Source organism: Staurois parvus, unplaced genomic scaffold, assembly GCF_062004578.1.
Source record: "Staurois parvus isolate SC_StPar_1 unplaced genomic scaffold, SC_StPar_1.0 ptg000022l, whole genome shotgun sequence".
Lineage (NCBI taxonomy): Eukaryota > Metazoa > Chordata > Amphibia > Anura > Ranidae > Staurois > Staurois parvus.
The window spans coordinates 6,418,264-6,433,513 of NW_028317818.1; the positions used below are offsets into that span (position 1 = coordinate 6,418,264).

Genomic DNA, 15,250 nt, shown 5'->3' on the forward strand with positions numbered 1-15,250 from the left:
ATTGTAGGAGTTTATAAGCTCTTATGGTTCAGTAATTTATATTTTACAAATGCTTTATTCATTATTCATACTTAATATCTGCTTTATGCTTTCATAAACTAGCTATAACCACTTCCTAACCTGCCACAGTAATTATACTGCAGTGGGGTTGCACATGTATGTCATTGTGCCTGCTGCGGGTTAGGCCCCTCCTGTGATTGCTGTGTAGCCCAGATAACAGTGTAATCAACACTGTCATGAATGTCTTTCAATTCATGAACATTTTGCTTACTGTTGTGTTCTGTGATTGCTCCACAACAATCACATGGTACCTCGCTCCCTGTATCATGTGATTAGCTGTAGCCAATTATAGATCACAACCAAAAGGAACTGTTCATGAATGGATGTTAACAAAACAAAGGGAAACTTTTTTTTTCTTTTTTCATTTTTAAACTTACTGTCACCAGTCAGTGTCCCTGATCACCACCACACCAGTCATATGATGATGCCGTACCGCACTGGGGACAGTAAAAAAGTATTTAAAAAAATTTAAAGAAACCCTTTTTTTCTTTACTTTCCAAAAAATTGTAAAAAATAAATTACAACTTTAAAAACTCATCGTGCTTCTTAATAAATAGCTCAGACTGTTTATTTTCCAAAATGGGGTCATTTTTATTGCTCTCCAATTTTAAGGGTCTCAAGAAATTAGATAGCAGTCAGTACATCAGCAACAACACAAAGAAAGAAGAGCGCACAGCTGCCCTAGTGTAATCCAGTTTATTAAAAAAAAAGCAATAAAAGTCTTCACCATATGCATTCACATGTTCCTTATAGGAATAGGGCATGTCTGTGTTCACACCAAACCCTCCTAATGGCTGCTGCATGATCCAGGCAAACTAGATTGAACAAATCCTCCTCGTATCACCAGCTGACAGCTAGGAAGCTGCTGAAGCCTGTGAGCAGTGTGGAGATGGTACTGCGCATGTGCCCAAACACAGACATGCCCTATTCCTATATGGAACATGTAAGTGCATATGGTGCAGACTTTTATTGCTGTTTTCAATAAACAGGATTACACTAGGGTGGCCGTGCGCTCTTCTTTCTTCGTGTTGTTGCAGATTTGTATCCATTTTCCTGTGGAGGTGTTGAAGGGCAGCAGCACTCTCTACCTAGGCATTCCATCGTTAGTCAATGATATATTATGTATCATGGAGGCTGTTTGATACCAATGCATTTACTAGCATTTCCATGTGGATTTATGTGCATATGGACTTTATCTGTTTTGCGTCAGTGCATCAGAATCAATCAATTTTCAAATATATATACCATAGTTGGTAGATGTTATAACTTCCACATGAAGCAACTAATATACACATATTGATTTTTTTTTTACCAAAGATATGTAGCAGAATTAATTTTGACCTAAATTTATAGGGAAATTAGTTTTTTTTATTGGATATGTTTTATTACAGAAGGTAAACAGAAACAATTGAGTATTGTCTGTGATACTTTTTTTATTTGCACTAACATACAATTTTGAGGACAAGCTTTCGGGTAATGTCCCCTTCTTCAAAGTCCAAGCAGTACTCTTAAGTAAAAAATATTGTTTTTTTTTTTCCAAATTGTTGGTCTTTTTTTGTATATATAAATGAAATAAAAAATGGTGATCAAGTACTACCAAAAGAAATCTCTATTTGTCCGAAAAAAATCATATAAATTTCATTTGGGTACAGTGTTGTATGAGCATGCAATTGCCAGTTAAAATAGTGCAGTGCTGAATAGCAACAGATGCCCTGGCCATGAAGGGGGTAAAACCTTCCAGAGCTCAAGTGGTTGGCATTATATTCAAAATTACATATTATCCTAATTATAGTCATTTCTGTTGCTGTAACACATTTACAAAGATTTTCTATTACATCTTTTTCTCTCTTTCAGGGTGGTTATGCAGCCTATCGATATGCCCAGCCTGCAACGGCTACTGCAGCTGCCTACAGTGACAGGTAAAAATGGATAATAAACTATTAATAAATTACTACTTTTTTATTCTTTTTTTGTAACATAACCATAAAGGTGCTCATATACCCTCTTTAAAGTACATTAGGGGAATTTAAGAATACTTTATATCAAAGGGATTTCTGCTGCTACATGTGCCAATATCTACATTTCAAACTTTTGAGTAAAAGGTATACGCTATACAATTTAATTTTTACTTATATAAATTATACATTTTGTTATAACAATAAATGTAAAATAAAATCTAACAGTAAATAAAAATTGTTAATGTTAAAACTTTTTAAAAATTGACTGTTTACATCAACAAAAATCCAATGTGTTATGTAATGTATATAATCTACTATTTCACCTTTCAGTATTGTGTCTGTATAACCAAAGCTCAAACGTCATATATCCCTCAACTTCTTCCAGCTCAAACGGCCCCCCCAAAAAAAAGAATAATATAGTGTGATATGGCCTATAAACAACACTTGAAAATAAAATTTAAAGTCACTTATATTTCCATACCAGCAACATAGTGCATATCCCTATACATGATACAGATCCAATGCATGCAAGTGTTTATTAGTTTCACTCCATGCGTCGGTGTCTTTCAAATCACTTTCCACCAAACTCCTCCACTTTCAAGAGTCCCCTTCTTAATTATTAAAGTGTTTAATAGTGTCACTCCATGCACCTTACCAGATCAGATCAAATAACTTTCCACCCTTCTTAACTCCAGCTTCTCTCTAGGGTTCCCATGCAAAAGATATCATACAGAGGCCATAGCGCAGTAAATCCTTAAAAAAAAACATATTTATTCAAATCTATGCACTTACAAATATTCAGTGTAAAAAATGCCTGTCACCACTTTCAAAATGGCCACTGTTGCAATTCCAGCATCAATTTTGGTGTCTGACATTATTTCCGACCAGTTTCAGCATCAAGATTTCTTCCAAGGATGTTCTGTACATGTCAGACTTCAGCCCTTCTATTCATCCCCCTAGTAATACAATCCAAATCCTTAAACTTCCTTGCATAAAGATCTCTCAAGTCTGAATCAAGCATTTGTTTAAACACTTGAATATTATGTTTAGAGGCTCCCAGGGAATTAAAAATAGATTTGTTTCTTATACCTCTGTGTATTATACCCTGGTTAGGACCCACACCATTCGCTCGTGTTGTTGGTCCTGGCATAGTTGCAAAAGGGCATTTAGTATTCAGTTTCCTAACATTTTTCTTTAAATCGATATATGCATTAAATTTATTTAAATTTCATTTTGGGACATATTTCAATCCTTAATTCAATAGTTTTCTTTCATCCTTACTTAAAGATACCAAACTGTTATTACACACTGTGTGCCCTCCCCTACATTTCTCTCCCTCATTTACTGTTTGTTCTGTCATCCACCTCTGCAGCCTCTTCTCATTCTCTTATGGGATCCCTTCTGAAATCTCTCTCTCTGTTGTCTACCCACCTGTTTTGGTAGGACCTTCTCTGTGGCCTTCCCCTCCAGTGTTGATACATTCTGGGGCTCTTGCATTGTTATCCCAGAAGTATTTCTCAATTTTTCCACCAAAAAAAAACTTTATTTGGTCTATTATATTATCCATAATTTGAATTTGCACCCCTCCATTCTCTTAAAGGGTGAAATATGTTATAAATCGCATAAAGGGATGGTCCTTGTGCACCATTCTGAATGGCCCTGTCCATTTGCTGATTAATACAAATGTTTAGTCCTATTTACCATCACAATCTGAGCTTAATAGAGAAAAAAGACACTTTCTCTTAAATAAAATGGAGATATATAGGGCAAGTATGGGTAGAAGTGAGGTATAAACAGAAGGACTGAAGTCTGACGTGCACATCCTTGGAAGGAGTCTTGACAATTAAAGCAGTCGGAAGTGACGTCAAAAGCCAGAATTGATGCAATTGCAGTCACTGGAAGTACAGCAGTGCCATTTTGGAAGTGGGTACAGGCGTTTTTTACACTGAATGTTTGTAAGTGCATAGATTTGATTAAATCTATAGTTTTATAAGGATTTACTGCGCTATGGCCTCTGTATGATATCTGTATGGAAACCCTGGAGAGAAGCTGGAGTTAAGAAGGGGACTCTTGAAAGTGGAGGAGTTTGGTGGAAAGTGATTTGACACCGGAGTGGAGTGAAACTATTAAACATTTGCATGCATTGGATCTGTATCATTTATAGGGATATGCACTATATTGGTGATATGGAAATATGAGTGGTTTTAAGTTTTTTTTTCAAGTGTTGTTTATAAGCAATATCACACTATATTAGTCTTTATTTTTTGGGGGCCATTCACACAAGTCACGCTGGTAAAGGTCAGTAAGAAGGTGGAATTGTTTATTTAAAACAAAGTTTATTGGAAGTTTGGTAAGGAGTTTGGAGTGTCTTTGGCAAGGTGATACACTTGGCGGATCCTTCCATGGGTATTATTGAGAATGCACAGTTAATATATTATAATGTGAGTGTTTTTCTATCTGAGAGATATTTTTAGAAAATAGTATTGCACTATATTGGTATTCTGTAGTTTGGGTAAAACAGTGTGGATCTTTGAATGAGATAATCATTGAAGTACCAGACACAAGGGGGTTTATTTACTAAAGCCAGAGAGTGCAAAATCAGGCTCACTTCTGCATAGAAACCAATCAGCTTCAACATGTTATTGCGAAAGCTTAATTGAACAAGTTGAGGTTAGAAGCTGATTGGTTTCTATGCCGAAGAGAGCCTGATTTTGCACTCTTCAGCTTTAGTAAATAAACCCCAAGGAGTTACAGAGCTTAAGTGAATCTGAGAATAATTGATTGGATATACACCAAGTATATGAAGGGTAAGGGTAGATAAAGAAGAATACTGGTGAACAAATACACATATGGTTATTTATTATAAATGTGAACACATAGGACAGAATTTGAGACATGGTGTACTGAGCATACTACACTATATTATATTTCTTTTTTTGGAGATCACTGTATGGGAAGATTGGATTCACAGGAAGAAGTTGAGGGATATATGACATCTGAGCTTTGGTTATACGGAGACAACATTGAACTCTCATTTTGAGAGTGCTGGGAGTTCTGGTCACTTCTATCATTACCATCTCTTTCTGTGAGGGGAACAGATTAACTCCAGCTGCTAAAGGAAGGATCATTGTTTACTATATTTTGTTTGTGTTAAAAAAGGAGGATTCCAGAATGCTGTTTAAAAATATTTATATGTCATTTTTCAGTCTTTGCTTTCCGGTGGCCTCCTTATGTTATTGTCATTGTATAGCACATAGGATTAGCACAAGCACCCCAAGCAGCATCTTATGTATAGCTGAACAAATGCATCTAGCTCTCAATACAGGCACTGGTTAGCATACATTGGTTATAGATAATCCTATGAACATGTTCAGAACTACAGCCACTATGTGCTAGAAGCTAATAAGGAAGCTTATAGTGGGAAGGATGTGGCAAAGGGGTTTCCCTTAAGCAATCATAATCATTTGGAAAACGTTAAAAAAGATACATAAATGGTGAAAAAGTGGTCTAAGTGCCCAAGCCGATATGAATCTGGAATTAATGAATAATGACAATAATAACAATAAAGTCTTTGTAGCTTTTTACTCAAATGACTGAAACATTAAGGCTTAATTAAGCTTCATTCAAATGCACTGGCTGCAGCTTCTCTCAGAAACCATGGGATATCTCCAACCAACCACAAGATAAGCAAACACAAGGGGGTGCAATCTAAGTGCAGTAGTAAAACACATTTATTGTAGATAAAAGACAAATGTTCACTTACAAGACAAGTAAGCGGAAGTGAATGTACAGTAATTTTTGAGGCTGGTGATGCTTTTTTCCCCAGTGTTGAAGAGTTGTTTGTGTGTGCCTGAATAGTATCCCTGTCGGGAGCCGAGCCCACCATTAGGACTGGAGAGAAATGACAGCATGGAATGCAGAGGAGATAACATCAGACACTAAGGTGGAAAAAGGGTACGGTAAAGCATTTCAAAGCCAATGACTTCTCTGTCAAGACAGCAACTTATAAATGAGTTGCAACACCCCAGGCATTTGACATCATCTCCTCTGTTTCCCATGCTGTCATCTCTATCTGGTTCTAATGGTCACCCTGGCTCCAGGTGGGGATACTATCAGCGCACACACATACAACTGCCTTAAACCCTGGGGAAGACCGTATTGCCAGCTTTGACAATTGACTTCTGCTAATTTGTTTTGTGAGTGAAAATTTTTCTTTTGTCCACAATAAATGTGTTTTACTGCTGCACTTAGATTGTGCCCTTTTGTGTTTAGGTATGTTGGAAAAATGGCAAACTGCTTACACTATATGAGGTAGAGTGACTCCCTTTTGGAACAAATGGTCACCACTATTAAAGTATGTTGTCTGGACTTTCTGAATAAAAAATGGCAATAGTGCCAAGTAAGAATTTATACTTTGATTCTATAACACAGCAGTGTATTAACAAAACTGCAGACAGGGACACAGCCAGAGAGTTTGAGGGAACACAAAAGTTCAGTGATAGCACAGCGCAGGCTGCTAAAACAGCAGAAAAGTTATATGAATACTTTGTGGTGTTTCAGGAAAAGAAATCTGACTTACCTGAAAAACAGTAATGGAAATACACTTTAGAAAAATGTTTGAAAACAGATTTTTCTCTTATTAACCTCTTCAAGTGATGGTATAATTTCCCAGTTACTTGATAATATACTATATGAGTTCAAATGAAGTCAACATAATTATTTAAAAAATGAACAAGAAACTCAGTATGTGATATCGTTTCTTGAAACATAAGATCCTGTGCTGCTGAAAAGCTCATTTAAATGCAAAGTTTTCACTCAAGCACTAAAGTGGTTTGATTTCATATTTTGTACTCTGATGTAGCTCATCACCTACATTATTTAAAACAACATTGTACTGAAGTACTGAAGTACTGAAAAGAGACAAAACTGCACAAAAACATATTACTATTAATAAAAAGTAGTAGAGCTCACGTAAATAAATATACTGTATGTTTAAATGATATGCAATAAAATGATAGTATAAATGATCTCAGATTTGGCATACAAAATGAATTTAATATTTAATAAAATGAAGAGAATATTATTGCAAACTTTGTGAATGCAAGACAGGAATACATTTTAATCCTACTGCATCTATATTTATAATGTGGAAAAGTATTACATATATATCATATAATAGTTACCTGTGATCAATTATGACCTATTTGAACCTCTAATTTTCTCTTGAAATTAACCCCTCCCCCTAAACAGCCTGTTTCCTTTTACAAACATGAGTAGCTGTTAAAATAAGTCTATTAATGATGGTAATAAATTTTAATCCCCACGTCAAGTATATAACACAATTTAAGAAACGTATCAAACATTATACACTATATCTCACTTACTATCTTACTTACTTACTTACTTACTGTTACTTATAACCACAGTTAAGCTTAGCTTTATCATACCACAACAACAAAAAAATCAATTCACATTACCAAAATTAGTCTTTCTCCTGAAAACAGCTTTCTTTGTGATACATATTCCAACAAATATCTAATATGGTTGTAGAAAAACTAGAAAATGCATGCAGTAGAAAATATAATTTTCCCTAAAAAGGATAAGTTCACTTTCAGATAAAATGCACCTATCCCTTTTGCCTTTCCAACCCCAGATGCATACTTGCCTCCATCCTATGACTGAAGGCCAGCACAATGTTTGCATTTGACAAATGAAATCTTTTTTCTGTGTTAGCCACACTTATGAGTGTGTTTGAGTCTCTAGCTTTAACACTCTAAGTTAATGAAGTCAGACTGGGACAAGCTAACTTCTGATTGGCATCTATGGGTTACTATTGAATTTGAACTTAAGAACACTTTATTGAGCACGGCCAAAGTCTGCTCATGTTATCTGAACAAATATTGCTTCTGTCTAATAGATTTTTGGAAGACTTTTGAGTGTTTTGTTATAGGAATGCCTATTTATGGAAGCTCATGTATGTTTATACATGTAGTATATATCAATTGGATGTTGCTTAATGTGCATTGCATGTACACAATTGTTATTGTGACGCTGAAAAATATTTTCCAATATAAAGAAAAATACTGCATGAATGGTTGACGCATGCTGTGTCAGAAAGGTAAGAACGCTAATATCAGATGCTAATTTGAATTTATTTAATTTATTTTTATTAAACCTTTACTGGGGAATTGCTTTAATGGATGTCTTTGTCATAGATTCAGATTATTATGCAGTAGCATATTGTGGAAGTGCTATTTCATTTCAAATAATGTGTAATGCTAGCATGTTATAGTTTCATGGTTGCTGGAAAATGTGTGTGTGTTCTTTTTTCAGATCAATAATTTAGTGACTAATGACAATAAATGCTCCGCTATGACGTGGCCGTGCATGTCTAGAGTGTTGTATCCAACTTTTTTGCATGTACAGTCTATATACTGTTCAACTATTTTATGTATTAAAGTAAATGTTTTGCATATGATATAAAATGAAAGTGCATGTATTTGCAATGTAATCATACAGAATAATGTTAGGTATAATGTTATTTTTATACTGTACTTGAAACAAAAATACAGCATATAATTGTTGTATACTGGTAAAATGTGAATTGCTGTATTATCATTGTTTATTATCTTAGTGATATAGCTGTAATTTTTTAAATACATGTTTTCTTTACACTTGTCAGTATGAGCTTTTACTGATTCATAGATTACTGGAGGAATCTCTTAGCACAATCCCGTGTTCTCCTTGCAATATAAAGAAAATAGTGAACATTAGATATATTCTAGCACACTTCTAGTATAGCTCTTCTTCCTATTATCAGCCACTATTCTTGACATACAAACTGCAAAAAAATAGCATAACATAATGAAATTACTCTACTGGCTAAGGAAAGCCATGGATGATTTGATTTTCTTTCCTGCAACCACTAGTTGCAGGAAAGAAAATCAAATTATTCGTGGCTTACCTCAACAAAGCCAGTGTAGGTGAGGGAATGCCTCCGTTGGGTCTATTATGTTCTGCTGGTGAGAAGCCTTCCCTGTAAGCAGGACACAATGATTACTGCTATCAACTATAGCCAAAATCAGTAATCATATGTAAAAAATCCAACAGGCTGGTTGTACCCAGGGGCGGACTAACCATTTGGAAACTCGGGCACTGCCCGAGGGCCCGGGGTCAGTAGGGGGCCCCATGAGTTGCCCCTGGTACCTTTTTCATAAGCTTTTTTGAGTTTGGGCAAGGACACAGGGGTCCCATGATCCCCTATTGCCCGGGGGCCCCATGAGTTGTCAGTCCGTCCCTGGTGGTACCCCAGTTGATCGATGGATCAAATTGTATCTAAAATGATTATGGTTGGGTTCAACTAGCCTGCCCATAGATGGATTGAATATCGGCTGCTTCCTACTGAACATGTCGAGATTTGATCCATCTATGGCCAGCATAAAAAATGTCCCCTCATCAAGAGTAACTTATAGAGATAATTGTAGAAAGGAGAATTTATGGAGTGATGCTGGCTGAAAGAGCTACATCAATTGCATATTGGTATACTACACTACAAATTCTTTTTATTAGAAAAAAAGGCACTTGAAGGTATATGAATTGTCGTAAAAATTGACTTGGGTCTCATGTAGTTGTTGCATGAAAATATATTAATATTTATAGCGATATGTTGATTGATTGATTGATTGATTGATTATCATGTAATTAATCAAGCTATATTTCCTGATATTGGACTGGTATGAACATTCCATGTTGTCTTGCTATGCTTTCCTCTGGATCAGCACTGTTACATGTTTTAAAAGCTTGAACTCTATGTCACTGCATTTTTTTTTGTCTGGCAAATGAGTATTTCAGTTTTTTAAACACCCTGTAATCTTGTTACTAGCATAATTTACAAGCAAAATGGTTGTAATTTTTTTATGAGCACCACAGTAGTGTTATTTAAATAAGAACACACAGCTTGTTGATAAAATGGTCATCTGGCTCCTTTATAAAGAATTTATTTGACCTATGTGCAGAAATTGCCCTATACTAAATGATTTTTCAAAAGCCGTGTTACACAAAAGTTATATAAATAACAGTCAACTGCTACATACTGTATACATATATATTAAATAATTGTCAAAATTGAGTAGTGTTATAATTTAGCTTAGTTTATTATTTTTTATACAAATATATCAAAGTATACTTTCAGTCCTAACTTAGTATTTTGGTTCCAATGAGTTAACTGTTAACTGATTTTTAATGCAAGTATTTTAAATTTAATTACATTTTTTTTAATACTTCTGTCAGACTTGGACTTTCTGCTTTCTTTTCTCCCATTAAGTGGAGCTTGAATGCTCAACATAGGCACCCTCTTGGGATAATAAGTCCCAACAGCCACAATTTTGGCTGCTAATAGAAATGCTTACAAAGCAGTGCAGAACAAAAGCTTCTGTATTCTTGAATGATTTTCTAGAGTCTATGTGGCATGGTGTACAGTAGCTGAGGGTACTTTGAAAACTGGAGGACACCACTGAAACAAGTTCTATTCATCACTTCCTTGCTGGTATTGCCTGTAAATGAACATAACTACCCCTGGTGATGTCCCTGGTCCTGTTTGATGAACTAAAGTTAAACATACATTGGTTCCCATAAGGAACTTCTGTATTTTTTATTCATGCAACAATCAGATTTAAAGTGATTGTGAAGGCTCAATATTTTTGTTAAAATAATAAAGATTTTATACTTATCTGATCACAGGCATTGCATAGAGTAGTGGTTTACCTCCTCTTCTGGAGTCCCCTGCAGCCACTCTCCATTCCTCCTTTCCTGTGGGGGCCCCCTCCACAAGCTATATGCTGATAGGGCATCTGGGCAGGCAGGCTGTGTGTATCCATAGATACACCCACCGTGGCTTGGCCAGGGCACCTGCTCCTCCTCGCATAATCTGACTGACAGTAGTGGGAGCCTATGCCCCCCCCCCCATTCCCCCTGCTGCAGCCTGAGTCTCCTGTGAGAGGGGTGCTGCTGGCAGTACAGAGCTGGATTGATGAGAGGTGCCAGGTAACTGTTTTGGGGGCAGGGGGCTATGACAGGCACTGGTTATTTTTTTCCTAAATTCAGGGAATACTTTAAGATATAAAGCAGTTTGGGTTTAGAACTACTTTAAGTTCCAGATGGCACAGCAGGTTAGGGGTGTAAATGCAATTGATCTTCTTTGCAAAACCAGGCTGAGGCAAAGGGACACACAGAGACAGGGATTTCAAGTTTTCCTGGAAGGGAATGTATAGTGGGATTGTATATGTTTGCCTTAAAATTAAAGCTGAATTTAGCTACTGTATATTTTATTTTTGGATGCTCAAATATATTTTAAATAGTATGCCTTATTGTTATTTTAATATACATTGGCAAATTATAGCAGCTCTTATTACCCATGCACATGCATATTATGTTTATATAGGTCAAAGTCATTGTATGCAGCTGAGCATTGGACTGTATGACAAATTATCATGCAAGCATCAAATCATTGAATTTGTGCTACAAAGTCCACTCTGCAATTGCCACTCTTTAATGTGCAGGGGGCACTTATCTGGAGAATGCTTGAGAGTTGGGGACATACCAATGGCCAGACTAACTATAATCACTGGCACTGCTCTATACAGCATCAAAATAAAGTATAACATTCTATTTCAATTCATTATATCATGAGGCTAATTTTAAATTCATTGTTTTAACTTATTGGATTTAAATTACTGCTACAGTGAGACAAGAAAAGCCTTGACAGTATAGAGCACTGATAGCTGGGTGCACAGGGACTGTCAGGCCATTATCTGCTCCTGCTGCTGTGCTGCATGACCTTGGGCAAGCTCCTTGCCTTGCCATACATTTCACAGTGGAAAAGATATTTGCATCTTAATTGTAATTTCCTGCATGAATAATATCGGGAAAGTAGGTTGTATATGTAATTTCCCGCATCACAAATATAGAAGTGAAAAAGGGATTCCCCTTTGTTTGAGTTGCCAAGAAAGTCTGATAGCTGATGAAATAGACTGACTATGTTAAGTATTGATAATAAACTTTTTTTGTGTTTTAAAATACACTTTAAAATGTAACTTCATTTTCACTGGGAAAAACAGTCCCATCTGGATGATCAATGTACATTGCATGGATTTGAACAAAAAATTTTGCTGCAGATTCCTGCCTGTTTCTGCTCTAAAGAAAAAGCTGTTTGCTTGCTTTGCAGATTGAGTCCTAATGTTAGGGTATGGTTTGTTATAATAACCTGTTGCCCTCTCATTGTCCTGATGGAAAACGTTGCAGTGTCTGCATCCCTTTATAGGTACTTAACCCTTGAAGAGTATCCCACAAAACTATACTTCCTATTGCAGGGGATGCCTAAAATTTGACTGCTGAGAAAATCAGTGTGCTTTTCACTCAAGCAAGGAATGACATTGCTGGAAGCATTACATACACCAAGGGTGTACAGTACTCATCTGATCTGTATACTGTATTGATTAAAAAGGGAAGGTAATTTTTAATAAAAATAAAATTACAATATGGCATGTGTAGCAACTGTATAGGCTATAGTATCCATTTATTTGCTATATTTTTGTCCACAATAGTGAGTTGTCCTTTAAGCAGCATGCAACTAGACAGCAGTTTGCAATTCAACAGTTTGGGATTGGCTTTACTAAACTGGTTTATACATACTGTATCCTCCAAGAAGGATATGGGTGATCATGGTCATGCTTAGTGAACCATCTACTGGATGTAGCTTACTATATGCAATTTATGAGTTGATAAAATTAAAGCAAAATTAATTCCAAGGGGACAGTATGTTAACAAAGGATCTAAGATTTTGTAGAACCTATAGAAAATGTAGAATCTAAATGTTTCTGCAACAGGGATTGTTAGTGAAGGGCTTCAGTTAGAGAGATTTGTACTAGGTGTAAGGCAATTTGTGTGTGATGTTCTTTATTAACACAAGATTGTATCTAGATAAATTCTCCCTGATGCTTTTATGGGCCTCCAAGAGTACCAAGGATGCATTAAGTTGAAAATGTTCACTGGGCTGAATCTGTCAGTAGTGATGCATTTAATTGCCAAATTTTCATGGTAGTGCCGATACAAAGGAGGTCAAGGGTGAAGGTTATGGGTGGATGATCTGATAGGAATGCATTTTTGATGGTAGCTGCTCATATGTTGGGTAGGTCTCATTGGGTGATAAGCAATTAGTCTAATCAAATATTTTTGTTTCATGTGGCGCTGAAAAACAGTGTCTTTCTAACCCCAGGGATAGCAAAGTTATATTCTCGCTATTTCTATACCCTAATGGACTACACCTTACAGAAAAATCCCTAATGTAGCAATAGGACACTGATTCTGAGATGATTTTCTGCCCCTGGGAATGAACAGACATGCCCCTTAATCTCCATAAAAATGCATGCTCCATTTCTTTATCTGAAATAGCTATTAAATTGTATACCAGATTGTATACTGTATAACACCCATTAAACTTCATACCATCTTTCCTGATGTATCTCCATCATGTTTCTTTTGCAAGTTGCAAGGTGATCCGTGCTATTTGGCAGAAAGTGGCAACTAAAACCACTCAGATTACTTGCATAACTTTTTCTCTGACTATGTCAACGTGCCTATTGCAAAAGTGACTCCACCATCTGTCCCCAAGTTGCAGGCTGCAGAAAAATTCACTGTGAAAAAGCAGACTAGACAGATCTCTTCGTACCTTATTTAGTGTCATTCTCTGGGTAATTGCTCTTAATTTGCACTCACAGGTTAAACCTTGTTAGCAAGTAGTGTCTAAAATGAAATCAATCAAACTTATGGAGAGAATATATCACATTATTCATGATTCTATGCCAGTTTTTCTAAAAAATGGGATTATTTGATATGTCCCTAAAACAGGGTATATCAAACGTCTTTGGCTTTTTTTGTTGGTCTTAACCTATATACATTTATTTTTCTATATATCCCCATGACCTTTATACACCTGTAAGCATATATGCTGTTGATCATATCTAGTACTTTTGCTCATTTTATTTACCATTGTTTCTCAGTACAGTATTATATGACTAATCATTGTTATTATGTATTTCTCAAATGTTCACAATACTCCAGTGAATCTATCTTGCAAAGTGACATCAAATACAAATGCTGTACCATTAAAGTTTGATCCCAACAAAAATAAAAAATAAATTAATCAATGATAAGATATTCAACTTTGGAATATACTTTGTGTGTTTTGGAGCCTTAGAGTAGTAACTGTGATGAGGCACACAGGGCCCTATAACTATCAATTGTATAAATATAGTTTTTTTAGAATAGTAGTTTAAAGTGTTTGCTGCCAAAGAAATGGATGATTTCCTTGTATAAGTGTCAAGTTCACAATCTTAGACAAATATCAAAATGACCGGGCTTCCCTAGAACACTTCTAGTTCAAACACCCTTTGAATGGAGAACAGGGATGAGACGGTATTGGTGCCAAAAGGTCATTCCATGGAAATTCACTTCTGGCAGAAAGCTTGACAGCAAGGTGCATGTGCAGACTGATGGGAAGATCTCCAAGGAGCAGGCTGCAGGAAATGTCACTGTGACAAAGCAGACTGGACAGTAGCTGGTGGAACACTGGGAAGTCAGCAAAGGCAGATAAGTGGTTAAGAGGCAGGCTGTAATCCCAGGGGAGCAGAAAAAGGTAAAGAACTCCACTCTGTCTAGGGACAGTAAATGGGAGTGTACCAAACATGAAAGCAGACAATCTTCATGGGGGAAATATAAAGAACATCTATTAGAAAAGTATGAAAATAGAAAGCTCTAATATATTCAGTTCAAAGGAAGTGTGGCAGGTCAGTTAGTCATTACGAACTGGCATGTAGGTATCAAGCTACAGGTTGAGGTGACCTCATTCTTTCTTGCTGGGTGTTCCTCTGTCACCTGTTCAAACAGGTTGTAGATGGTTGCCAGGGTTCCTGGCTTTAGGATATAGGGATACCATCCTCTTTGCCAGTCTGGGATGTTCACCTCTAGCAGGCTAAGTTGCTCTAGCAAGCAAGAAAAGTATGTTTTGTTCCAAATGGATGAGGGTTTTACTGTCCCTGGTTACAATCAAATGGAAGGTAAACAGTGATGTGCAGCACCTTCTCTATGGAGGATTTCAAAATGAGTTCAGCATTCTCCTGGAAAGGGTTGGAAACAACAGCAGTTTTGCACCATCAATGTAAACATTGTTTGGATCT

The 15,250-nt window shown here is 36.3% G+C and overlaps 1 protein-coding gene across 4 annotated transcripts in view; it reads left to right on the plus strand.

The window, feature by feature from the left end:
• RBFOX1 (RNA binding fox-1 homolog 1) overlaps nt 1–15,250 on the plus strand; it is a 1,043,447-nt gene that overhangs the window by 918,822 nt on the left and 109,375 nt on the right. For all 4 annotated transcript variants that reach the window (XM_089692050.1, XM_089692041.1, XM_089692066.1 and 1 more), the window contains exon 10: nt 1,915–1,979. In XM_089692050.1, coding sequence (XP_089548176.1) covers nt 1,915–1,979 — 65 coding nt within the window. The remainder of the gene's footprint in view (nt 1–1,914; nt 1,980–15,250) is intronic.